General features: G+C 44.0%; 1 protein-coding gene across 2 annotated transcripts in view; it reads left to right on the forward strand.

The window, feature by feature from the left end:
- The window catches only part of MTF2 (metal response element binding transcription factor 2), a 404,555-nt gene that overhangs the window by 208,884 nt on the left and 168,103 nt on the right, over positions 1-27,568 (forward strand). For both annotated transcript variants that reach the window (XM_085602198.1, XM_085602199.1), the window contains one exon: positions 8,748-8,815. In XM_085602198.1, the coding sequence (XP_085458324.1) occupies positions 8,748-8,815 (68 nt within the window). The remainder of the gene's footprint in view (positions 1-8,747; positions 8,816-27,568) is intronic.

Raw genomic sequence — 27,568 nt, forward strand, 5'->3', positions numbered from 1 at the left:
CTCCCAAGAATAATTTCAGACCATGTACCATGGAGCTGCAGGGGCCTCCAGTTGGGCTTCCTTCGATGGGCACTTCCTTTAAGCCGACTGCCTCCTCCGAACCTGTTCTCAGGTCAGTATCCATGCCGGTCCAGACCTGAACTCGGTTTTCAAGGTCCACACCACTCTTATCTGTGCTTGCGCTGCAACAGATTTCAGTGGCATCTGTACCAGAACTGATTTAGACACCGGTCTCGGACCCCGAGCTGATGTCTAGCCATGCCATCCCTTTTGTCATGCTATCAAATTATCAAGGCGCAACCCGTTGTGACTAAATCAGATCCTAACCCTCTTCCACAATGGCAGTATTTCCAAAGTCTGGTTCCCTGTTTTGTACAGGCTCTGATGTGGTCCAAGGTCTGCAAAATGTTCCCTATGACTCCGATTTATGACAAAGGCACATAATTTTCTCCTCCCTCGCTATACAGATGAAGGACTTTGATTGGTCTTTCAGAATGCCAATGGGTTAGAACCCTGCCCAAAAACTGAGCTGGACTCCTTGCCTTGTCCACCAATGGCAGAAAGCAGCTCTTTAGTAGTGGTAATATGAAAGGCAGCAGAGATGTTAGATTTGCAACTCCCTACAGTTGAATTAATGAAAAAGATTATAATGCAACAAATGCCAAAAGGGATCAAGGCGCTAAAAGTTGAGTTGAGATTAAATTTAATTTGCTAACTGAAATATTCCAATCGGGGCCAGCTTCCTTGGAGCCTCAGTTATCATTTAATGAGGCACTCCTAGATGCCCTCAGGGCCACCTGATCAAAACAGTCTTTGGTGCCTCCAGTGATGCACGAGAAATGCGCATGCGTGAGCACTCGCGCATGCGCAGTTGTCATCAAGAAGTCGCAATGGAGGAAGAGGACCAGCCGGGGACGCCGCAGCTCAGGTAAGGTGTTTTTAATACTTTATATTGTTTTTTAAGCTACTATAACTGGCTGGTGTCAACTTCGCTCCGCCGCGGAGTGCAGCCTACTCTGCCTATTCGCGAAGCGCGGAGTAGGTAACACTCCGCACACTCTGTGGGTGGAGCGGAGCTCTCTGCCCACCCTTAGTGGCATACCATATATGGAGCCAGCTTCCTACGCCCACCCTATGTTGTTTTTGTGCATGCCCCACCCACCCTCTATTGTCTTGGTGCTTGCCTCTCCTGTCCAACCTCTGTTGTCCATTGAGTTCCTCCAGTTCTTCTAGTCAGTCCTCTGACCTCCTCCCCGTAGCACTACCCATGCTCCCCTCCCACCACCTTGTTGCCTCGGAGTTCACACGTCTGAGACTAAAAAAGCACAATGTCTCAGCCAGGGCTAATGCACATTCAATTTTTTTTATAAATCCTAGCACAAGCAGTGTTGTAGCATTTTTTTTTGAGAGACTAGTTTTAGCCATGCTGCACAGCTGCTTATAATCCAGCTTACCTCTTCTGAACCATACAGAAACCTAACAGTTATTTGATTGCCCTTATTGTGCATCATCCCCTTGCTTCTTATTCAGTGCCTTTCCTTCCTCTTCTTATTTTTTTTTCTTCATGGCTTCTTCACCATCCTTTTTGATTGCATCTCTTGTATCCTTCCTCTGTTCACATTCAGGGAACTGCTTTTTTCTTTTTAAATCACACATGAGTGCATGTGTACTCTTCTTCTGTGCTGCCCCCACCCCCCACAAGTGCTTGCCCTCTTTGCTCCTCCCTATTCTAGAGCCCCCCTCTATTGTTTCCCCACTTGCTCTCGTCCTTGTATGTTGCTCCCTCTTCTCCAGTTATCAACGGCTTCTCCCACCCAACATTTTTTATTTAATTTGTATTTGTTTGACATAGGCCATACTCCCCTGGGCTTAAGCCCATCTGTTGCTCCACATACCCACTTCAAATTACTTTCCTCCACCTCCTTCTCTGTTACTACTCCACCTCTTGCAGGGAGGGCCCAGCAACTGCAATTTGCTGCCAGTCTGTTCTGTTAATTAAAAAAGCAACAAAAAATCCACACACACTTTCATACAGGTAAAAAACATTAAAAAAAAAAACATCCCTTACCAGGAACGCATATGCATAGGTTGCATGACACGTTTGTGTTATGGTCCTTATTTTTGCAATGCTGCAGAACATCGGCAAAAAGTATCGACAAATTTGTGAATTATAGGGAGATGCACAGAGATGGCAAGGTTGCCCATGTTGATTTTGGGGTGCACAGCTGTCTTAAAGGTGATTACGCTTCCCAAACTCCTCTTCGCCCTCAAACGTGTATTAAAATATTCCAGGGTAAATGTTCAACAAAATAGAGGGGGAGCTAAGGACCCTCATGTGACATAAGGGTCACCCCAGAATAGGACTCCAGATACTGCAACATAACCCCTATAAAGGCGAGATCACCATCCCAGACATTAGGGCCTACACGTTTGGTAATTATCAACGACTGGATATTAACTCCCCAAACTCACCTGACATACCCACTATAGAGGGCGTGGCTGGAAGAGCTATCACACATGCGTTTTATGTATGGAGGCAAAGGGACCCTGACAGCTTCTGCCGGCTACACAGGTGCCGCTGAATACATGGACGAAGGCCACCAGAGACAATGGGTGGGCACAGAAGGTGACCAAGGAAACATCCATATGGGAAAGGTAAATGCTACAGGAATTAGGGAAGCTGAGAATATTTGAGGACTAGGAGATTAGGGATCTCCAAGGTTGGGGATCTCATAGAGACTAGAGACCTCATGCCTTTCCTCTCACTTCAAAGGGATTGTCAGCTGAACCCAAATCAATACTTAAAATATGCACAGTTAAGGAAGGCATGGCAGGCCAAGAGGTTGGAAGAGGCAGAAATACTTGAGTATTCTCCCGTGGAGGGTAGGCTGCTTACAGAAGAGCTCAGGAAGGGGCTGGTTTCCCTCACTTACAAAATGGTAAAAAGTAACATACCAGACACCTTGATTCCGCTACAAGAAAGGTGGATGAGAGACAGACGAGATGGATGATATTGACTGGTAGGAAGCCCTGATGCACCCCCTCAAAGTAGCTTCGAAATCCAGATTAAGGATAATACCGCTCAATATTCTACACTGGGTTTACTAAGACAGGAAGCGATTTATATAAAATGGGGAGGTGTTACAATCTAAAAAAAGTCCAGAGGTAGCTGTAGAGTAAGTTACAAGAGTAGGTTTATTAAGCTTAGTTACAGGATTATTAAGATGGTAAAGTAAGTAGCAGATATCATGTGGATAACAGCTGGCCCCCACCAGGAGCAGCATCCTTGTTAAGGGAAAGGATGCAAAGTAACAATTCAAGTCACAACACATCTCCTTCCTTATGGAATACAATAAACAGTATAAAACAATGTACAAGAAAAGTAAATCAATGCATGACACTAAATTTATTGCAAATTACCCCCATGTCCTACTATGCAGGACTAGGAGAATAGAGGACTCCACCGAGGTGCAACACCCTAACTCACCCCTTTCTGCACACCACAGGAAACTTTGCGCTACTTAAGGCACAAGACCCTACACTCCCCCCTCAGAGTACAGGACCTCAAAACACACACTACATATAGCACACCTGATAGGGGGGGGGGGGGGATCAGAGGTCTCGGGTAAAACAGTACAGGGTTCACGACCCCGCAACGCACACAACTTACACACCTGACGGGACCAAAAGACTCAGGTTAAATAAACAGATGTGAGACAGAGACGCTCCGGTTACAACCACATAAACAAGAATAACTTAAGCCGATTAAATTGGAATCTTGAAATTGAAGTACCCAGTCTACGTTTATCCCAATCTGAGCACCAAGATATCGTGTGGCACATCTCGGATCTGGACCCTGATGAGGTCCTCCTTCCTCATTGGAGCTATCTAGCCCAATTCTACAATTGCTCCACCTGTAACTCGACAGGGAGCTTAAGATTGCTCCCCTCCTGTCCTGAAGAAGACCTCACTACAAGGTTCCCTTGCTACCCTCGCTCTTTTTGGGGTCGAAACGTCTACATTTTATCCCTTCTGACCGTGACTGAAAACTTCAACACATTTAGATAAACACAGCATTCATAAAGTGTATCGAATGACTTGTGGACTATCTGATTAGTAAAATATTGTCAGCCGGTCGTAATCTGAAATAATAGTTTACACTATATATGATTTCACTTGTAATTCTTACTCTTCTCTGATCTAGCGACGAGCACACTTATCTACTTTCCACTCACTGTGGAGCTTCTGTGTCGCATGAATTAATCTAAGAAAGTGATTTATCACTACTTTATATAAACAAACTTGATATTCATGTTTTTGAGTTTCATTTAAATATTTGTGATATCAGGTACTAAGTTATATCCAATTTGAAGAATTCCAGGTGGGACCAACTGTTTTGTTGTATCTGGTTAAACAACAGCACAGGGTACACAACCCTACATACAGCACTATGATTCATAACCCTACAACTCCGCACTAGGGTACGTAACCCCACAACACAGCATTCAATCTTAGCACATCAAAAACAGACCAAAAAACAGCAAACCAACAAACAGCATGGCATTGTATAAAAAGAAAAAATTAAGAAAAAAAATTACCATATCCATAACATACGCCAGCATCACTCGAGACATCAAAATAGAACAACAATGCAGGAACAACATTAAAATGTTCAGAGTATAATCACTAGTTCAGCCCCAGTGAGCGACACCCCACTGAGTTTCATTTTAATCCTCCTGTAATTGAAGAAACCTTACTGTTTCTCAGATGCAATTCTTATTTCACACCGGCTACCGAAGGTACAGTCCTGAAGAATACAAACCAATACGGTCAAAGTGCTGCCAAAGACTACAGATGAAGAAGGCGGTGTACATAAATCATGCAGGAGAGCCGGGTAGCAGTTTGAAAATGTGAGCACAACAATGTGTTCACCGTCAGATTCCACATAACTTCTCCCAGTGTACTAAAATGGCTGCCAGTGCTCCATGTTGCGTCAACTTCTATGGGAGAAGGCGGTAGTTGCAATATCTTCTTCCAACTATGACATCATCATCCTCCTCGCGCCTGTTTAAGTGAACGTGCCTCTCACTCCAAGCTAGGAATAGACCTCCCGAGTGGAGGATAATTGAAGTGCCGCACACTCACGTGGGCACGTGAGGCCGATAATTATTAAAAAGCTTGTGCTTAAAAACTCGCGCTGCCTTCAGTTGGCAAGACTGTTTCAAAACGATGCCTCCACTTCTCCCCGCAGAGCTCGATAACATTTTTTAAATAAAAAATACAACACAAATGGCTTCATTAACAATTTGAATCAGGGTTGTAACCCTGAACACACGCTGCTCACCAGAATTAGTTTTTCTTCCAAGGGCGCACCATTGAGCTGGCTACACGAAGGCCAGACGTCAAACTCTGGCCAAACCCTGTCCATCGCTAACAAGTGCGTCCATATGAAATGAGCAGCCCAATACTCTTGCTGCACACTGTGCTGGCGAACAAAAAATGTGGCAAACAGGCAAGCAAGCTTGCTGGAAATACTGCCAGTTGCTCTTGCTCATCCACAAACTTCAGTAAGTCCTTGTCTTTTGATGTAAGTCACTTGATGTTAGGAGGGTGAAACGCTACAGTCAGGCTGTCCAGATGGTAAAGGACACTGGAGGGGCTAAGCAGGGTGTTTCTATCGTTCAAGCTTCAGTTTTGTTTACTTCAGGTTTTCACAGCAGTTTCAATTACAGTTCATCTTCACAACACATAGGTTTTATTTCTCCAATTCGTCACCAAATTATTACAATCCAAAAGAAGTCCAGAGGTAGCCGTAGAGTAAGTTACAAGAGTAGGTTTATTAAGCTTAGTTATTGGATTATTAGATGGTTAGTAAGTAGCAGATAGCATGCATATATATATATATATATATATATATATATATATATATATATATATATATATATATATATATATCCAAAATCCACAAACGCTTCTTCCGGACAGCTGGCCCCCTTGGAAAGTGGCGTACACGCCGGCGAAGCAACCGGCAAAATTATCACCAAAGTACAAAGATACGTGCGCTCTCAGGTAAGTAAACGACACATCCAGGTTATAGTAGTGATCAGGTTTATTCCATAACGCGTTTCGACTGCGTCCGCAGCCTTGCTCACATGGAACCCATGTGAGCAAGGCTGCGGACGCAGTCGAAACGCGTTATGGAATAAACCTGATCACTACTATAACCTGGATGTGTTGTTTACTTACCTGAGAGCGCACGTATCTTTGTACTTTGGTGATATATATATATATATATATATATATATATATATTCACTTAAAAAACCATAGGTTTCACACATGTTATAGTTAGCTGGACATTTCACTCGTAAAAAACCATTGAAATTCCCCCGTTATAGTTACTGCAGGCAACTATAACTCACGCGACCGCAATCCTCTGCTGATGACGTCCGATATTACATCACTGTATTTAGACACTTATTTACCCATGTCTTCTTCCATTAATCTTTAGCTATACATGTTACAAATATTTATTTTTCAGAAAGACACATATGTCATCAGTGATGTAATATCTGACGTCATCAGCAGAGGATTGCGGTCGCGTGAGTTATAGTTGCCTGCAGTAACTATAACGGGGGAATTTCATTGGTTTTTTACGAGTGAAATGTCCAGCTAACTATAACATGTGTGAAACCTATGGTTTTTTACGTGAATTTGCAAGGTTTTTTAAATGCTAATTCGTAACTATAACGTGTGTGAAACCTATGGTTTTTTCAGTGAATTTGTACGGATTTTTAAATGCTAAGTTATGTTTTTATTTTATTTTTTTTGTTTTTTCAGGTTTTACACCGTGCGCGCACGGTTCACAGTTCGCGCGCACCTCGCGATTTTTCAAAAAAAAAAATCGTTTTTTTCTCCCTTGGGGGTCCTTCTGTGACCCCCTGACCAAGGCTAGGGGGTCAGGAACTTTCCACTCTGCCCCCTTTTCACGTTCTCCACCTTTGTTTTTCACCCCATAAGACTGCGAGAGACAAAATGGCGGCCGACACTTCCTGGTTTCGACCGATTCGAATGTTTACCGACATCTAACAACCAATCAGAATTGCGCTCGCGCACTGCAGGGTGTGCGCACGGTGCGCACGTATAGATATTGATATGCTTTTAAATGCTATTTTCTCAGGAAATACTGAACAGATTTACACCAGACCTGCAAAAGGCACTTCCTTGACCTTATGGCTACCTCTCTGCCAAATTCCACGTAATTCTGTTCAGCCGTTCGGGCTGTAGCTGCGACTAAAGGTCCTATGGAAAAATGCATGGGGAAAACGCGTTTTGGGACCCCCCCTTTTTCTTGGCGCCCGCTTGACGAATCACCCCGAGACTTTCAGGGTAGGAGCTGAACGGAGCGCCCCATTAGCTTTGAAAATTTCGCGAGGATTCGTCAACCGGCGCAGAAGTTATTCAAAATAGAATTTTGAGATTTCCTATGGAAACTAGGTTGTAACTATAACTATCTACCTATCTACTGGCGACCGCCAGTAGATAGATATATATATATATATATCTATCTATCGGATAGCCCCACCAGGAGCAGCATCCTTGCTGCTTACCCCACACACTCCAACTGTCTCTCCCTCGACCCCACAACCGGCACTCCAGCATTCCATTACCTCATCAAGCACTCTAGCATTCCAACACTCACATTTATACTGGCAGAGCAGTAGGGAAAATGTAACTAAGGGAAAGGATGCAAAGTAACAATTCAAGTCACAACAGGAGGGCAATATCCCCAGACTGTGTGAGGTTCAACGGGGACAGAGGGACTTTACTGCACACATTGTGGGGATGCCCAGCCACTCTGGCATATTGGAACAAGATAGTATGGGAATTATGCAGCATGTTGGGGGTTGATATCCCACTTGAGCCGAAATGTATCCCATGAGTCAAACTCCTCTTCAGCAACATGGGATTTTTGGTGGCTGAGGCTGAGCGGGGTTTTGCTGGGCAATGGGGGGGGGGGGGGGAGGGGTTGTCAGAGGTCCCTACTTTACAAGACTGGAAGAAAAGGCTGGACTTGTACATGGCCATGGAGAAACCTACATACAAGAGCAGGGGATGTCCTGCACATTTTACAAAGTCTGGGGGGTCACTGGATAAAATATTATGATTTGGACCTTCTTGACTGGGAGTCTCGGTCTTAAATGTGGCTGGCTTTATGTGGATGTTATGATGATGATGTGCCACTCACAAGTTTCTTCTTGTACTTAATGTATTGCCGGAAGCCTTATCCGATCTGTGTATAATGTGCTGCTGAAACGTTAATCCCCCTCTGATGTTCATTGTTATGGGTGTGGGTTTGCATCCTATTATGTTGTTTGCACAAATAAACCCCCCCTCCCCACCCCCAAATATTGTTTTTTTTAAAGTGACTCATCAATTTTCCAAATGCTCCTTTATTTTGGGGATGTTCTTTATTAAGATGGTTATAAGCAAGAAGTGAAATCTTACATAAGTAATTCTAGCAGAATGATTATTTTTGCCCTAGCTGATTTTTATTGTTCGTGCGATATCTGCATTTCACTCCTCATGCCTATGCCTTCTTTTGTGACTGTGGGCAGGACTGTTGGGCAAAGTGCTTTTGGTAAGGAAACATTGACTCACATTAATTAGGTTACGTTTCCAAGTCAAATTGTCATGACTGACTAAAAAAATAAAGACAATGTAAAAAAAAAAAACATACTTTTGCAGCTATCGGACAAACCCAAATCAGAAAGATATGAACGCATTCTGGCGGCTCTCAACGAAAACAAGGCAACGTAAGTGCACTTAAAGTTCTTACATTTTCACATGCTCCGCTATAGAAAGTATTTACTTAAAGTTGTAAATGTGTTGTTATTAAGATAAGTGTTTTTCTAAACACCAAATGCAGTCATTAACCAATGTGTTGCTTTCGTGCTTCTCTTAAGGGTACTAACACTTGTATTTTTTTAATATGTTTACTTACAAATGAATTAAATCTGCTTTTAATCCAGAAGACCTATTCATACAACATAAGTGTTGCTCTAACACAGTGTCTAGACAAAGTGGTGTACAGTCATTCCACTGTGTGTCTTCTAAAAATGAATGAGAAAAGAAAAGGATGCTATTCTAAATTAGAGGTTTGCATTCTGCTAATATCTTGGTAGGTTTGATAGGCTGAAGAATGGTCACTTGCCTAAGATCGGCTTGTGGGCGATGACTATGCCTCTTAGGCAGAAAATCTTGCCAACCCAGTACATAGATCACTGGTGTCATGTTACTGCTATTTGGATCCTTTCTAGTATTCGGAATAGGAAGCAATGCCCCCAGTTAGAACATTTGCATGATGTAACGGAATCATGACGAGGATAATAGTCGGCTGCATCTTCTGAAGGAAGCCAATGTGAGGCAAGATGCATCGTAGAGTTTGCATGTTGCAGAAGGTGAAGGATGAGTCCAATGATCAGTCCTAGATTGATGGCTTAAGGTTGTTCGGTTTTTTCCATTCTCCATAAGCTAGGATCGCAATTTTGGTTGCATTTAAAATTAAGGTGGTTACTGAGAATCCATTCATTAATGGCAGTCATGTTCATTTTTGGAGTCTATTTATGTCTTCAAGTTTTAGGATGATCATTGTGTCACCACCTCAGTGTCATCCTTTTAACATTCCTTCAGTTGAAAGCTTTGCGGGACAGGAGTGAGGTAAAGTTTGAACAGTAGTGGCAAGATTATTGAGCTTTGAGATATGCTAGAGCCTGTTGAAAAAAGCGAACATGAAATAGAGTACAGCAAGATGATGCAGGAACTACTGTAAGGGTAGCAGCCAACACTATCTAAGAGGCTTCTTTGGAAGCTAGGCTTCTATAATCCCAATAGTTGGATCTATTGGCGAACTGTGTCAAAGGCTACATATAGATTCAATAGCTGAGTGCAGCTTTTTCTCTTTGCAGTTGTTTTTAGGGGATCTGGATGATGGATTCATTGCCTCTGCCAAAGCCTATTTGACAGATCCTTAACCTAGTGGAGCAAATATAATGGCGAGAAAGACAAAGGTTTTTCCCCCAGGCATCAACGTTTGAGGAAGGAGTCTGACATACTATGTCCAAGACAATGAAGTCTGTCATGTTGAGAGACAGTATCCTATGGGAGACATCTATTCAGGTAGCTTCCTTATCCCAAAGACCGATCAATCTGTAAGGCCAACTTTAGACCTCAGATAACTAAACAAGTGCATTAGATCTCCTCATTTCAAAATGACAGCACTACAAGTCACACCTTTACGGAAAAGAGGAGACTACATGGCTACATTAGATGTAAATGATGCTTCCCTGCTCATACCAATGAATCGCAAGCACATTAAATCTGATTGGTCGTGGACAATTTACATTTCAGTGCGAAGTGTTACCTTTCGGTCTAAAGTCTGCACCAAGCTTTTTTCCATGCCTTGCTGCAGTGGGTGAGCCCCCAAGTGGGAATACACATTTACCCTTGTCTAGATGGTGAAGGAACGCTCACAGTATCCATGCCGAAAGAACATTCGTATTGTGATGCTAACACTCCAAGTTGGCTTCATTGTAAACTTGGACATGTCCTGCCTGGTCCCAGAGCAGAATAACGTGTTCTTTGGGGTTCCCTAAATTCAAAGTATGCACAGGCCTGCTCACCAGCAGGATCTTGTCTTTGAATGTGCAAACTTGCCTCCACCAGAGGCGATTATCTCTGATAGTGAAAACCATAATGAAAGTGATGGGCACAATAGCATCCTGCATACCACTTATCCTGCATGCCAGACTGCACATGCACCCAATCCCATAATGGTTGCATAATAAGCGCTCACATGCCACGGGGAGTTTGGAGGATCTAGCAGTTTAAAAAAAAAATATATATATTGCATTTATTCAGTTGTTTACCTTTGAAAAATACAGGATATACTAGCAAATTCTTCATTTATCAGGTGTTCTCGCTTTAGCACTAATATTCTGTATTGCATTGCATCAGACCAAGGTAAATGCTTAGTTAAGAGTATATAGTCTGCAGAATCTTAATTCAAAATATGCATAACTAATTAAGGGAGGATCTAGTGCTTGTCACAGAGCGAGTATTGAAAGAGATAATATTGCGGAACACAAGTCCCATCACTGTAGGGAGACCCTTCAAATTGCCTATTTCAACAGTGAGCATCACCAGAGATGCTTCTCATGCTGGTTGCGGGGCACACGTGGGTGGTGTCAACATCCGGGGTCTGCGGAGCCCACGAGAGGCATTAAAGCACATAAATGTGTTGGAACTTAAGTGTTTTCCTAGCATTCGAGGACTTTCATGCCCATGAGGGTAAAGATCCAGACGGACATATCAACCACAATGTTCTATCTAAATAAGCAAGAAGGAACAATATCTCTCACTGTCCAAGTTGGAGTAGGTCAAATGGAAATGGGCTATCCAGTGCGGCACAACCCTGTCAGCAATACACATACTGGGCATGCAAAACATACAGTCGGACATACTAAGCAGAGAAGAAAACCCATCCTACAGCTGGGAGCTAAAGTAGCAGATACAACATGCTAGATACAATTTGTTTGCAGGAGGAGTACACCAAACCAGTCTGTTGCAACCCCAAAAATTTGAAAAATTACAAGACTTTAGGTCCCGTACCCATACTTTGGTCCAAGGGGAGTGCCCCATTGATAGACTGGTCTGGGACATTTGCGTATGCTTCTCGCCAAATAACATTGGTTCTTATGGTAATAAATACAAAGAATTAAGCTGGACACTCATCCTAGTAACTTCGTAATAAGCGAGGCAGACATTGTGCTCTGACTTAGTGGAGATCTCTTGCAAGGTAGTAATAAAGTTCCCAGTGATTAGGGACTTGTGACACAGGACAGACCGATCTGTCACTCAGAACCAGCCAGCCTTAAACTGTCAGTCTGGTTCCTGGGTACATCGAATGTGGCATCTTAACCTTCCATAGAGAACTATGCCTATCCTCATGGAGTCTAAGAGACCAATTACACAGAGGTGCCACACCGCAGAGTGAAAAAAGTATATCCACTGCTGCGATAAGCAAGGGCCTATGGGAAGTAGAACCCAACCACAGTCACAACAAACCTAACCCACTTTCTGGATTTGAACTTAACCAACACGTTGAGACTGGCAGCAGGAGTCATTAAACAAAATATAGCAAGAGCATGGGTGCCATTGCCACTCCAGTAGAAACTCAGTTTGAGGCTGACCTTGACTGGTGCCAGAGGGCAGAACAAGCTGTTTATAAGGCAAGAGGTTGCCCCAAGAAATGGTAGAGAGTTTGAGGGGCCTGGAGGCAGTATAGAGGACAGGGGTGACTAAATGTTGGGGGAGGAACTCCCGGATGTGAGGGATCGTGCAGGCGGTATATGTAGGCTGTACTTGATTGGCCATAAAAGTGCTGTTCCAGTAGGATTGGGCATTTCAGATTGGCTTTCTGAACGATCAAGGCTCACTGTGTATGTATTGCAAATGAACCCTATTATCACACGATGTGCGAAGGCTAAGTTTTTGTTTCCAATAAAATTCATTTCTACGAGCGCTTAACCGACGCATAACTCCGTGTTCACTTATCTGCCATTGTGGTGTATACCTGGAGACTTGCATTCAAAATTTCTTTTGCACACTGGTCATTAATAGATTCCTAGAAAGAGTAAAAAGGAGGGCCCAACAAGGTTGGCACCCAGGCCCACGTGGAACCTAAACAGAGCTAATATTTGTCTCTAAAGACCGCCTTTCTATTAGCCATCACATCACTGTTCACTATTTGATTGTTCGTTGTGATACTTTTATATATGACTAAAGTGTTTTTAGGTGTTATTACAATGTTTTACTGTCTCCTGTTTAATTAGGTTTGTTTTGTAGGATTAACTGTTTCTATCTTGATGAGTTTGATGTGAGTGGACTAGTTGTAAGTTATATAGCTCATGTTTTTAATGAGGGCTAACATAGTCCTACATTTTGGAAATTGCAGGAAGCTGGCGCTATATGATGTATCAAAATGAGATGTAGCGTGTAAAGAGTCCACAGATTCCCTTATGAGTGGACAGGAGGATTGATATGACCATCCCAAGGTGCTCTTCTAAGAGATAGTGTGGTCGAGCAGCCTTATACTTATCACAGAGGAGTGCAATAGTCAATAAATGAGACACATCTCAATAAGAACACATGTCTTAATAAGGAGATCCACATCAATTTTTAAGAATAACACTTTTCTTTATGTATGTTTATGCACCAGAAGAAATTTGTTCAGGTAAGTACTTTTTTAAATAGGATTTCTTTTCAGTTCAAAAAGTTCACCCAGTGCAATTTTTAGAAGCTGCAATGTTATCCTATGGGATGAAAAGTCAATGCGGCTTTTAGGTACAGTACAGAGACCTATTGGACCAATCTCCAGGAGTTAAGGTGAGTGGTGGGCAAGGTCCCAGGCAACACCAGCAGAACACCGCCAGCGACACTGCGGCAGGTGAGTGCAGAGGTGCAAAACAGCATTGGATTCCTAATGTTACTCTATGGGGATCTGTCTTTGGAAAAAGAGGCTGCAGGCTCGGATTGGGAGGCCAATCATGGTAACCAACAGGGGAGCTCAGGCTTCTTGATGCTCTGGTATGTATGGACACCTTTGGCCCTCTTCTCCATTGCCCAGGGCCGACTGCTGCAGAGGTGTCTAGTTGTCGGGTTCTTCTTACCGGGATCAGTCACAATAGAGAAGGGCTGTGTGCAGAGGATGCAGGTGATGTCATAGAGTTCACTGGGGGCCAAACCACAGTGGACGGACTCGGTCTCTGGAGGGCTAGGGGGGACCAACTCAGGCTTGACGTGGCCGGTGCAGTGCTGTCTTCAGGTGCCGGGTTGCCTTGGTCACAGAGTCCTCACAGGAGTCTTTGTTTGCCTGCAGGTTGCAGGGTAGCAGGTCCGCTACTTCTTGGGAGGTCTTGGTTCCTGTGTGCTAGCAGGTCTCCCAGGCTTTGGGGCCTTTTAGTACAATTGTCGAAGTCCGCAGGCTGGCAGGGTTGGTGCCAGGTCAGTTGCTGGGTCTTCAGTTCTTGCAGGATGTGACTCTTCACATCCTCCTTCGACTTTGAGGTCAGCAGGATCTGATTTCCTGGTGCCAAGGGCTCCCCTAAATACTGAATTTAGGGGCGTTAAGGGAGTGAGGTGTAGTAGCCAATGGGCTACCTACCCTTGGGGTCACTTTACCCCCTATATGACCACTTCCTGTGGTAAGTGGGCATAACCCTGTCCCAGAGTTCCTAAGTGTGCAACACAGAGATGGGCACTTCTGAAAAATCGTACCGCATCAAGTTAGGCCATCTAAGGGGTGATACTAGCCTGGGGGTCGGGCACACCCACCTGACTAGCTAAATTCCCACCTGTCCAAGTGTCTAAGGCTCTGGACAAATGGGTGTTGGCCTCCTCTCCTGTGAGGGGAGCCAGATTCGCATTTCAAAGGCAGGAGCTTCTTTGAAGCTTGCTGGTCTAGGAGTGCAAATCAGTAGGTGATCCTGAGGAAGGGGGTGTGAACACACTCTCTCGTGCACCCTTTGTTTCTGACCTGAGAGCAAAGACCCACACCCTGGGAGGTCAGAAATCTGTCTTGGTTGCAGGTTTGCAGAGCCCATCAGCCAACACACCAGAGGCTGGTAGGCTTTCAGGAGACCACTCTAAGGTGCCCTCTCTGTGCATGTATTCACAAATACACCATTTGAATCTGGGTGGATTTGTGAACACGAGATGTTTGATACCAATCATCCCTATTTTCAGTAAAGTCGCCATGTAGCTGAAGAACTCGTTATGAACAGTGGCCAGCACATCTTCTTAACTGGCTTCCCTCTTCACTTGTACTGGCAATAATGGACCTGACCAGCACTGGGGCATATCTGCTTAGGCAGGTATGCACTCACATGTAGTATTAAGCACCCTACCTTAGGGCTTCAAAGCCTTCTGTAGGGGTGACTTACAAGTACTAAATGCACTGTTGGAGGACATGATGCACAGGAATGTGTCATGTTGTGTTTTCACTTTTGTCTGTACCAGAACACGCAGCCTGCGATGGCAGCCCTGCATAAGTTTGGTGAGGGGTCCCCTAAGGTGGCACAATTCGTGCTGCAGCCCTTGGGGACCCTCTTTAGTATCCCAGTCACTAGGAACCAAGGGTGCCATTTACTAGTCAGGGACTTTCAGAGGATGCTAAAGGTATTGCCAATTGGGCGATACAATTGTACAGTTTTAGGGACAGAACACTGGTACTGAGGACCTGGCTAGCAGGAACCCAGTACTCTTCAATCAAAGTTGAGCAAATACCAGGCAACACATTGAGGGGGGGGGGAAGAGGTACTGCAACAAAAACCCAGTTTCCTACAGATATTGTATCAAAAACAACACTACAATGAAATATATGTTACAGGGGATGAGCTCATGAACTGTGGTCCTGGAGCCACTGATCAAATTATTGAATAATGGTGATTGTCTCCGAGCCAGACACACTAATCAGTCACTAATATTTGATTTTTATGTTTCAAATGGTAAGGCTAGTTTGTAGTGAGCATGTAGGTGAGGGGAAAAAGATCCTCATCCCTTACTAGTCGTGTAATAAGCATGTATCCTTCTTGTACTGGTTCTAGCCCAGAAACAGGGGGAGAGGCCCCTATCCCCCTAATATGAAGTAGGATTTTGTAGGTGTATCTGGGCAAGAGTATAAGTTTTAAGTTAATTAGGATGAAATATCCAATTGATGCAAATAGATCCGATGGTATTGGTAATATATTCGTGCTTTATTCGTCGGGTAGGAAAAGAAAAGAGATGGCACAGCCAACACGTGTTTCGCCCCCTAACAGGCCATCAGGCCTAGGGCTTCCTCAGGGCTGCACATAGGCAGTGTTACAACAAGGGTTATTTACAAAGGATTCGGTAAGTCATGTGCACAAATCACACAAGGTTGTGGGTGGTAGGGAAAGAAGAAGGGGTTTAATCAAAGAGAAGTGAAGGAGGAGAAAAGAAAGGAAAAGGAGCAGAGTTGAGGTGCGAGAGGTTAGTGAAAAGTTATTGCAGGAAGTTAGTGTGATTAGAAGGGAGAGTATATGGGTGGGGGATTAGAGGAAGGTAAAGTGGAGGTGAGAGGGAGTATGTTAGAACAAATGTGAAATTGTGTTAAGTAGCAAGGAAAGGACAGGTGGAGTGATTCGTGTATTAGTCGTATTAAAAGAGAAAAATATATAAATAGTTCTATTGAGCAGAGAAGGTTGGCATTACAGAAATCCATGTCATACGATACAATTGTTGAAATAACATGACAATTTAAGGAAGGTCAATTTAAACCATAATGACATCAGAGATGGAAGAAAAGCAATATAGTGTAAATAGTCAGAGGGCCCCCGATTTAAGGACAGCGCGCGTATGCAAGACAGGATGAAAACAATTGCCGGTTTACAAGGTGCATGTTTCAGATAACATAATCATAGAGAAACATTTTTTAGAAGTTAAATTAAAAGACAAGCGGTCATTTAGGGAGAGCGAGAAAAGGAATTGCATATCGTATGAGAACAAGATGGTCAAGAGAGCCAACAAATTTAAGACCAGTCAATGCGGGTTCCAAAGGTTACATAGTGAATACGCAGTCAATAAAACGCAGGATAGACAAAGTATAAAGACATGAGTGAAAACAATTAGCCACATTTGAATCCTGCGTTATGATTATACGTTCAGTCAAAGACAGAAATATCAATTGAAATCAATTGTAAGAAGTGAGCATATATTTACAGTGTAATTATCATTGCAGAGTCAGTGGCAGCCGGGTCAGGTATGAGATGGAAGAAAGGATATCAGCATTAGTTTCATCTAACATAAGATTTTATTGATTGCATATTCACTATTGCGTATTCACTATGTAACCTTTGGAACCCGCATTGACTTGTCTTAAATTTGTTGGCTCGCTTGACCATCTTGTTCTCATACGATATGCAATTACTTTTCTCTCTCTCCCTAAATGACCGCTTGTCTTTTAATTTAACTTCCAAAAAATGTTTCTCTATGATAGTTATCTGAAACATACACCTTGTAAACCGGCAATTGTTTTCATCCTGTCTTGCATACGCGCGCTGTCCTTAAATCGGGGCCCTCTGACTATTTACACTATATTGCTTTTCTTCCATCTCTGATGTCATTATGGTTTAAATTGACCTTCCTTACAATTGTTGAAATAACACGACAATTTATCGTATGACATGGATTTCTGTAATGCCAACCTTCTCTGCTCAATATAACTATTTATATTTTTTTCTCTTTTAATACGACTAATACCCGAATCACTCCACCTGTCCTTTCCTTGCTACTTAACACAATTTCACATTTGTTCTAACATACTCCCTCTCACCTCCACTTTACCTTCCTCTAATCCCCCACCCATATACTCTCCCTTCTAATCACACTAACTTCCTGCAATAACTTTTCGCTAACCTCTCGCACCTCAACTCTGCTCCTTTTCCTTTCTTTTCTCCTCCTTCACTTTTCTTTGATTAAACCCCTTCTTCTTTTCCTACCACCCACAACCTTGTGTGATTTGTGCACATGACTTACCTAATCCTTTGTAAATAACCCTTGTTGTAACACTGCCTATGTGCAGCCCTGAGGAAGCCCTAGGCCTGATGGCCTGTTAGGGGGCGAAACACGTTTTGGCTGTGCCATCTCTTTTCTTTTCCTACCTGACGAATAAAGCACGAATATATTACCAATACCATCGGATCTATTTGCATCAATTGGATATTTCATCCTAATTAACTTAAAACTTATACTCTTGCCCAGATACACCTACAAAATCCTAGTTTGTAGTGAGCAGCCTGAAAAAGTCCCAGAAGAGTCCATAGTTATAATGAGGCTAATTTGGAATGACATATGTTTGAAATGTATTTCTCCCATTTTTGAAACCTTTAAATATTTTAATTATTTTTAATTGCCAATGCCAGAGGTCCCATCACCAAAATAAAAATGAGTGGAGGGTGAATGCCCTTGTCTGGATCCCTTGTATAAGTTAATAGTATTTGCCAATGCTGGTTACAAATAGGGCCAAATCAAAGTCAATATTGGCCGGGCTATGAGCTTTTGGCATTGTTAATGTGAATGTTTTTTAGCCATATGGTGACACTTTTAGGCTTTGCCAATGTTTTTTTATTTGTGCCAGAGCAGGAAAGCCTTGTGTTTATCCTTTCCCATTTGCTTGGTTAAAGCTGACAATGTAGCTTTAGAGCAGGACACCAGATTGTTTCTGTTGTATTTGAATTCCTTCTTTCGGTTTAAATTTGTTTAATAAAAATTTTAAAGTTAGCTTGTCAACCCTTTTTCTTCACAAGGCAACCACTACGAATACGACACAGGATTTAGCCAGGGAAGTTAAAGCGAATATCTGAGAAGCCAGTGGAAGTGTATTAACTGCATTCCTGTGGCTGGAGGGCTAGGTATGCAAAAACTAGTGTGAGTGAGGGTATGCTGAAAGGGCTCCCTTTACAAATTCAATGAACACTTTTGATAGCAAATGGCTGCTGATTAGACTTCCTGAAGCGCTGCCCTTTTTGTAAATGCTGAGTGAGTAGGGGTGGAGCTGCAGATTGATGGGTTGAAAAAGTCAAGAACAATGAAAAGGAGGTCAGCGCAAGGCAATACCAGAGAATTCCAGCAGAAACTACCCATTCCAGGCAAACATGCAATCCCCAACAAGGACTGGATGCGCTTATATTCACTCCAGCCACACGTGTTGTTGCGTAGTGGAACGCTCTTTAGTAAAGGTTCAACATTCACTTTTATTTTGCATCTTGCTTTATTTGGGTGTTAAAATTGTGCTAATGAAATGCAACCAATCACCAGGCAGTGTAAAATTGATACAATAATTAAATTGTTCTAACAAAATCTGCTGCATAATGTTACATGATTTGCCTTTTCTTGACGAATCATTTATTCAACCATGTCGCATAATTCCAGTTGCCCTGAACAAAAGTCACAACAGTGAGGTGCTTGCGTGTACACTAGTAAGAAAACAAAATGATCACTGTTCTAGCCAGGAAATGATGCTACACTGGGTGACACAAGAATTAACGCTTTCCATACATAGCAAATGGTGCGTGCAAGGGGGGGGAGAACTCCATGAGAGTTCTTAATTATATGACGTATGGACAAGGCGCAAAGAAAACCTTGGTCAGGTTGCTTCAAGTTTGAAGACTGGGAGAATGGTGCAGTGCCAATTCGAATAAGACTAGCCATCTAGTTCAGTGTGGTAGTTTGTGTGTGACCCGTCAATCACATGTTTGAATCGGCCAGGACAAGCTCTGACAGCCATCCTTCTGACGCTGATGACCAATGTGTATGTTCAACAGTAGTTGGGAGGGCTGCTCGGGCAGGGCTAAAAACTGGAAGAGGCATGGCCTAGGCATGCTGTTGGTGAATGGAGATCCGGCGAAATGGAGCGACCATGGTTGCTGCCAATGGCAAGACTATGGGTGGGCAAAAGCCCACGATGTAGATACACCATGTCTCGCTTCTACAGAGCACATCCGCACCGTCTTGGAGCCGAGACCTAAAAAGACTGATAAATAAATAGATCTACAGATTGACAGTCCTCTATTGGTTGGAAGGCAGATGATTTACAGCAGTGGATAGATATGCCCATGAAGGTAAGCCAATAAATTGACAATTGGAGAAGTTGATTAACAAACGGATATATAGTAATAAGACACATAGACCGACAAATAAAATAAATGGTCTGAGAAAAATAGTAACTGATTAAAAGCCGTGCATTTACCCTTAAACATAGATTGATAGGCAGGCATGCATTATAAAAACGTTGACAGTAAGTCATGCATATGGAAACGTTGACACGTAGATTGACAGGCAAGTACAATGATTGACAGGCCAACAAATATATAATTAGTGAAATGGATTCACAGACAGGCAAATGGATAGCTTAACAAACCGGTGTAGAAGCATACAATTTGATTAGAAATAAAACCAGTGCTTTGGCCCGAAATTTCTGTCTTGGGTGCGGTTGCTGTACTCGGAAACCTTGGCAAGCGTGACGGTGAATGGGGGTCGATCGGCGCCCTTTGTTCTGCATAGGTTAACGAGGCAGGGATGTCCGCTCTCGCCTTTGATATTTGCCTTGGTCTTCGAACCGTTGGTGATCTGAATCAGGGGGGGGCCCCTCATCAGGCGATTGAATTGGACGCCGGAGTGGGAAGATAGAATCTCCCTTTATGCAGATGATATCTTATTGTAACTGGCCCGGCCCTATCACTCCATCCATAGAATACTCCACATATTCACCCTGTTCCAGAAGTATTCCGGTTACACAATAAATTGGGATAAGTCCTCAATCTACATTCTGTTCGGGAGTGTGATTAGACTACCAGCATATTGTGGTGCCAAAACAACCACGGAGGGCTTTCGCTATTTAGGAATTTGTTACGACGGACCCAGCGGCCATTTATGATAATAATTTGGCCCCGCCTTTATGCCGTCTACAGGCCGATGTACAACAATGGAGGTCGCTGCCCCTCATATTATTGGGCAGGGCGGCTCTATACAAGATGATGGAACTGCCTCGAATTGTCTACGCATTACAGAATTGCCCTTCCTCGTTCCGCCGAAGTACTTTCAGGCCATAGAGGCAGAGGTTCGGACCCTCCTATGGGATGCTGGAAACCCCGGTATCTCCCTGAATAAGCTCACGAAGAGCTTGTACGATGCGGTCACTAACCATTGGGTGCATTGGCTGGTTGATGAACCTGCTTATAGGATGGATCGGCATAACATGACGAATGGTTGTTACCCGCGCGCACTCGATGGAGGTCAGAAGAATGCTCCGGTATACACCCAGACTGCGACGGCACTGCGACCCCTGCTCTGGGTTGGAAGAACAAGATTACCCTTGCCACCCCCCCTCTTTGACTCGGATCGGCTGGGGCTCCTGGCTCATAGCCCCGGGTTTTGTAAATGGGATCTCATTGGGCTCAACAGTTGGTGACCTACGGGCGAATGGCAGGGTGGTCCCCTTTAGCGAGCTGCAACGTCGTCACGATCTCAATCCCGGGGAAAACTTCCGATACTTTTAAGTAGGTAGCGCATTGTGCAAGGCCGTCCCCATGGGCACCGACCTTCCGCCAACCTCGCCATTAGAAGATAGGCTACTAGATGATTATCTAAAGGAGAAAGTAATTTCTTTGACCTATAAGAGGATTTTAAATAACCCCCCAGATGCTTTCGGGAAGATCCGTTCTAAATGGGTGGAGGATGTTGGAGATTTGGATGATGAAGAATGGCAGGAAGCACTGGCATCTCCTCAAGAGGTTGCGGTACGCTATAGATTTAAACTGATCCAGCTTAAGCTCCTCCACAGAGTTTACTATACAGGCGTAGCGCTATCTAGGATGGGCGTCTTGGATTCCCCGCCGTGTCCCCGAGGTTGTGGGCAAGTGGGCACATATTTACACCAGTGGTGGGAATGTCCAAGCGTACGACAGTATTGGAGGAAAGTGACCTCAAAGATGTGGGAAGTTTATGGAAAGAGTGCGGAGATCACCCCCCCCCCCCCCGAACTTTCATTCTGAATATATGGGAGGCGACTGACCGGACAGCTAAAGAAAGGACTTGGGTCTCCCTTGGGAATGTAGTTGCGAAACGCAATATAGCCAGAACTTTGAAGGGTGACCAGCGCCCAATCTCCGTGACCGGGAAACTGATATGGACTGGTGTATGCAGACGGATAGGGTGGTCTACGAAGGGAGGGGTTGCCCCCAGAAGTGGACCAAGATTTGGGGTGACTGGAACAAAGCGAGGGGAATGTTGTGTGAGACGTTTCTCGATCCCTCCATACAAGATGGTATGACTCCTTGTTAAGATTGGTCCAGAAGTGGAAATTGATGTTCTGTAATGTGACAGATGTTGGGCTCCAAAGACAAATCAATGCTGGTTTTGGTACTTATGCACTGTCACTTTCTTCAATGCTGTCATATGTTTGTTTTTCTTGTCAACAAAAAGATTTATAAAAAAAATTAAATAATAAAACCAGTGCTTAAACTTTCACACTCATAGGCAAGGCCCGAGACATACATGCAGTTAGACCTGAAGGAAGACCAACTGCAGTAAATATGTAGAATTTATTACACACAAAAAGTAACGCATAGAAAAACAAACATAAAAACACAGGCAAACGCAGACAGGACAACATATGTGCAGACAATTTAGAGAGTTACACAGACTAACAATTCTGTTATCTTTTGGCATAAAACATGTTCTAGCCTCATATTCATTTAATTCTGTTTCACATTCAGTTGACTGTATGCACCTAGTGCTGCAGGATGAATATGTTATGTGTTACAATATTCATTTTTCTTTCCATGCAGTGCTCCTAAGTATCGTATAACGCAGCCGATGCTACAAGGCTACATTTCTTAAGTCGTTCAAAAATAGCATATGCTGCCCTGAGCTGGGGTGAGCATGAAATGGTGATGTAAACCCGAGGAGAAGAGAACACAGATATGAATGACAGTCACAGGGCACGGCAGCCAGTCATCTGTACCAGCCTCCGTGAAATCTAATTAGGATAGAGTTCTCTAATGACATTTCCCGCATCCCCCCATTCTAAAGACCACAACCACAAATACCATCGCTGGGCTTCCAGTAAAAGCCTCATGTCACCCAGTTTATTGATTCATGGTGGGTCTGTTGCTTCCCAGAGCATCTGAGCCCAGGGTGGCATTGATGCTCGGCTATCAATTATAGGAATCAGTCATTCCGTTCTGAGTGCAGGCAGCTTCCCTTTCACAGAGTTAACAGAAAGAATGAAGAGTAGGCAGATCACCTCGTAGAAGTCCTGACCTCCTCGTCGCTGTAATTCCCAAGTTGGGTGCAGTGAAACAGAGTACACCGGATGTATCCGGTGCGGATGGGGACTGGGGCCTTAAGGTGCAAGATAACGCCTTGTGCTTGTAAATATGCATTTTGTCATCTAGATGAGCGAGGGGCGTTTATTAATCTGAGAGGCAGCGTCTTTAGTGAACCTGACTAATGGGAGTAGAAAAGTAGTCCCGAAACAATGCCCCACAATGACTACTGCGTATGTTCAACAGTAGTCGGGGCGGTAGCTCGGGCAGGGCTTAAAACCCGATAAGGTATGACCTAAGCATGCCCTGGTAAATGGAGAGCCCCCAAAATGGAGCGACGATTATTGCAGCCAATGGCAAGTCTGAGTGGGCAGAATCCTACGATGCAGATACTCTAGATCTCGGTTCAAGACAGCGCATGCGTGCCGTCTTAGAGCCGAGACCAAAAATCACAAAAGGGGAGCTCTTAGAAATTGTGCAGAGCATCACAAAACAATGTCTAGGTTCACTTTATGGAGAATCAAGAACAGGTAGTCCCAATAATGGAATAAAATGGCTTCTGGGTATTTAAACTAAGTACTTCCTCTTCAGCGTCTCTACAGTTACCTATTTTTTAATGCTGAGTCCACAAATAAAACCTCTCTGATCTCCAGGTGATAATTTGTAAATGATCTGCTACATTCGTTTGGCACAATTTTTGTGAGAATTTTGTAGTCCCCATTTAAGAACAAAAATGGTCTATTACTTGCACAATCCGTAGGGCCTTTGTCTCCTTATGAATTAGCATGTTTGATAGTTTTCGTTGCATCATAAAATCACCTGTTGACCATATTGGAAATGTATGCAGGGCATAAGAGAAGAGATTTGGGGGGGGGGGGGGGGGGGGGGGAAGAGTGGCAAATTATTGAAAGTAGTCATCCGACAGATTTCTTTTCTGTTTCTTTTTCTTTGTATGGGCTCCATAGAAAATTATTTCATCTCTGATACATTCCTCTCAGGCTTCCCAAACATGGTTGACGTTGAAGATGTTGCCTAAGTTTAGGTGATCAAAGTTTTTAATATCTTATATTCATTTTGGTCTCAAAGCCTGTTCTTTTAGTAAGGAGGTTTGTATTTAAAATGTAATCTCATAACCCTTCAGTTTATATACTCGAATAATCTGGGTCGGTAGGGGCTACTGTGTGCCACCTGGCTACAGGCTGGCTCACTGGAAAGGCTGGGCGTGGCTTAAACCAAGTGGCCATGAAAAGGTCCATAAGGATCTCGTTCAATAGTAAGAGGATCAGTTGAAGTAAGACCTATTGAAAAATTTCAGTCAATAAATTGACTTTGGTTGTGAGAATAGACCTTTCTCCAGTATTGAATCTTTCATAGATTCACATGCTTGTATCTTCCCCGTCGTCATGGTGGGAGTCTCACGGTAACGGAATGACCACAGCAGTATAAGAAAACTGCATAGCAAAATCCCATAGGGAATCCTCTTATTTGGTAACCAAATCTCATCATTATGTGGTCCAAGACTCAGCCAATCGGCTGCTAGCCCTGCCCTCACACTCCCCAGCAGAGCCTTCCTGCCTCAGATTTCCAACCGCCTTCGTGTGAGGAGGAGTCTCCCTGAGCCTTGCTCAGTTTTGTTCCTGTGTGAACTTTTGACCTGTGGTTCATCTAGAATTTTCATCTTCTGGCTGGATTAAGGTATTGTGCTTCACCTTTTCTTGTTCAGGATGGCTGAAAGCTCTAAAAAGAGGCTTTTCAGGCCCTGCAGATCCTGTGGAAAGCCTAGATTGTTCTCTGAGGACCCACATAAGGACTGCTTATATTGCTTGCACCCTAAACATGTGCCTAAGGACTGTAAACATTGCAGAACCTTTTCTGCGAAGACCCTCCGTGACAGGGAGGCACGTCTTCTGCTGTGGCTTCAGAAAAAGGTCACTTCAGATTCTGACTCTGAGGAGGATTCTAAGTCTTCAAAGAAGAGAAAATCTTCAACTTCGGAAGATAGCTCAGAGCTGAAAAAGCAGAAGACAAAAGACAAAGGGGCCCCTGCGTCTTCATTACCTCATACTCCTCTTAAAAAATCTAAAGAGTCAAGAGAAGTTTCCTCAGCCCCGTCGACGAAAATTAGAGCGTCGCCGGCGATTATTGCTTTGAAACCGTCGACGGTGACTCCGTCGACGACCACCATATCGACGATGACTCCGTCGACGACCACCATATCGACAGCGGCATCGACAACGGCTAAAACCTCGTCGTCGAAGAAAAGCCCGTTGACGATTCCGTCGACTGCCACATTTCCATCGTCGACGAAGACTTCGTCGTCAACGACTACGGTGTCGACGATAATACAGCTTACTCCGTCGACGACAGTCCCGTCGACGGGAACTTTTAAATCGCCTAAGGTAAAGAAAATAACATTGAAGTCTATGGCGTAGTCGACGGACTCGTCGACGAAGCAGACTAAGTCTACAGATTTTACATCATGGACAAAAATTTCTCCGCTGCCGCCTTCTACTTTACTAGACTTACAGTCCGATGATGAGAAGTCTTCAGGAGTGGCTTATAGTCTTTCCCAACTTCGCATTAAGAGTCAGGAAACAGAGGAGGAGGAATTTCATGAGGTGCAAGAAGTCTTCTCATTTCAGGATCGTCCTCCGAAAGATTCACTGAGATATGAATCTTTTCAGGAGTCTTATGCCTACGAAGAAGAGGAAGAGCCTCAGCATACTTCTAGAGAGGACTCTATTTCCATGCCGGTGTCCTTGGTGACTGACTTACGCCTGATGATCAACGATTACTATCGGCGTTTCCCGGAAGCAAACTCTCAAGCGCCACAGACGGTGGAGAAGCCGACGCAGGTACGACCACCTCACTCGTCTCCCAAAACTTCCACTCAGAAGATCCGATCGCCACCGATTATGACAGAGATGACTTGGAAGACAGTGACACCGATCAACTGGAAGAAGGAGAACTCCTTCAAGATAACCAAGTTGACGATGAATGGGATCAATATATTCTCCCAACTACGCCGTCGCCATTTCCAACACCGGCGAATTCTCCGCAGCAAGATATAGGAGGTTTCCATGACATCATGGAGAAAGCATCAAAGCGCTTTGATCTTCCCATTCCAGTTCAGGAAGCCGAATGTTTTCTTTATGACTTTAAAGAGCAGTCACGCAAATCTATGCGATCTATTCCAATAATCGACCATATTTGGGAGGAAGGCTTGAAGATTATGAAGAACCCAGCTTCAGTGGCTGCTTCAGTTACTCGAATAGACAAAAAATATAGAGCTCCGGCATCGTCTCCGGCCTGTTTGATTGGTCATCCTCGACCAGATTCTGTGGTGACACAGGCCGCCCAAAGAAACTCAAAAAATCCGGTTTCAACAACAATGGTTCCCCCGGACAAAGACGGAAGACGAATGGACGGCGCAGGGAAGCGCTTTGCGGTGATGGCAGCGTCTTCCATAAAGGCTTCTAATGCATTCGCCCTCATCAGCAGATTCAACCGGCAGATGTGGTGAGATATAGCTCCCTTGCTCTCCCATCTTCCAGAAGATAAAAAAGAAGCGGTTGCTATTCTACAGGATGGAGCTAGGGCAGCAGCTGAATCCATCGACATCGCTATGGATTTGTCCTCAGTGGCTTTTCGACAAATGGCAGGAGCAGTAGCCCTGCGCAGACAGGGATGGTTGAAGGCCACCTCGTTCAGACCTGAGGTACAGGCCAAAATAGTGGACATGCCATTTGATGGAGAGAACCTGTTCGGGAAACATGTCGATGAGGCCCTCCAAAGTATCAAAACGGACACCGATACAGCGCAGGTGCTGGGATCTCTGCAACAGGGCAGGTTTCAGTCCTTTCGGAGGAGAGGCTCCCGAGGACAATTTACACAACGATCCTCGTTCCAATCGAACAGGTATCAGTCGTACCAGCAGCAGGGATCTCGTCAGTACTCAAACAATCAACAATTTCGATCTTCCAATAACTATCACCAACAGTCCAGGGGAAGATCATCTACGAGAGGGAAGTCGCAGCAGTCCAATCGACGACAATGACTTCTCCAACACATCCGACACCTGTCCGAGAAGCAGCACCCATTACCTGACTTCATTTTACCCAGCTTGGCTGTCAATAACAACGGACAGATGGGTTTTAGATGTAATACAACATGGCCATACTCTGGAATTCGTAGACCAGCCTCCAATTCAACCCCCTATACACAGGAGGCAAGAACATCTATCAGCCCTCAAGGCAGAAGTGATAGCGTTATTACAAAAGGAGGCGATAGAAGAAGTTCCACGACTTCAACGCGGGACAGGCTATTACTCGCATTTCTTTCTCATAAAAAAGAAAGACACATCAAAGTGGAGACAGGTAATGGACCTGAGAGGTCTAAACAAATTCATTCAAAAGAAATCATTTCGAATGTTATCCCTGCAGGAAATTCTTCTCCTGATTGGCAGAGGAGATTTGGCATCCCTGGACCTCTTAGATGCTTATTTTCACGTCCCAATCCACGTAAAACACAGAAAATTTCTACGCTTCAAAGTCTTACCTTTCGGACTAAAGTCCGCGCCGAGAATATTTACAAAGTGCATTGCGCCAGTTGCGGCCCACCTAAGACTGCAAGGTCACCAGATTTTTCCTTATCTGGACGATT

Source organism: Triturus cristatus, chromosome 4_2 (assembly GCF_964204655.1).
Source record: "Triturus cristatus chromosome 4_2, aTriCri1.1, whole genome shotgun sequence".
In the NCBI taxonomy this organism is placed as follows: domain Eukaryota; kingdom Metazoa; phylum Chordata; class Amphibia; order Caudata; family Salamandridae; genus Triturus; species Triturus cristatus.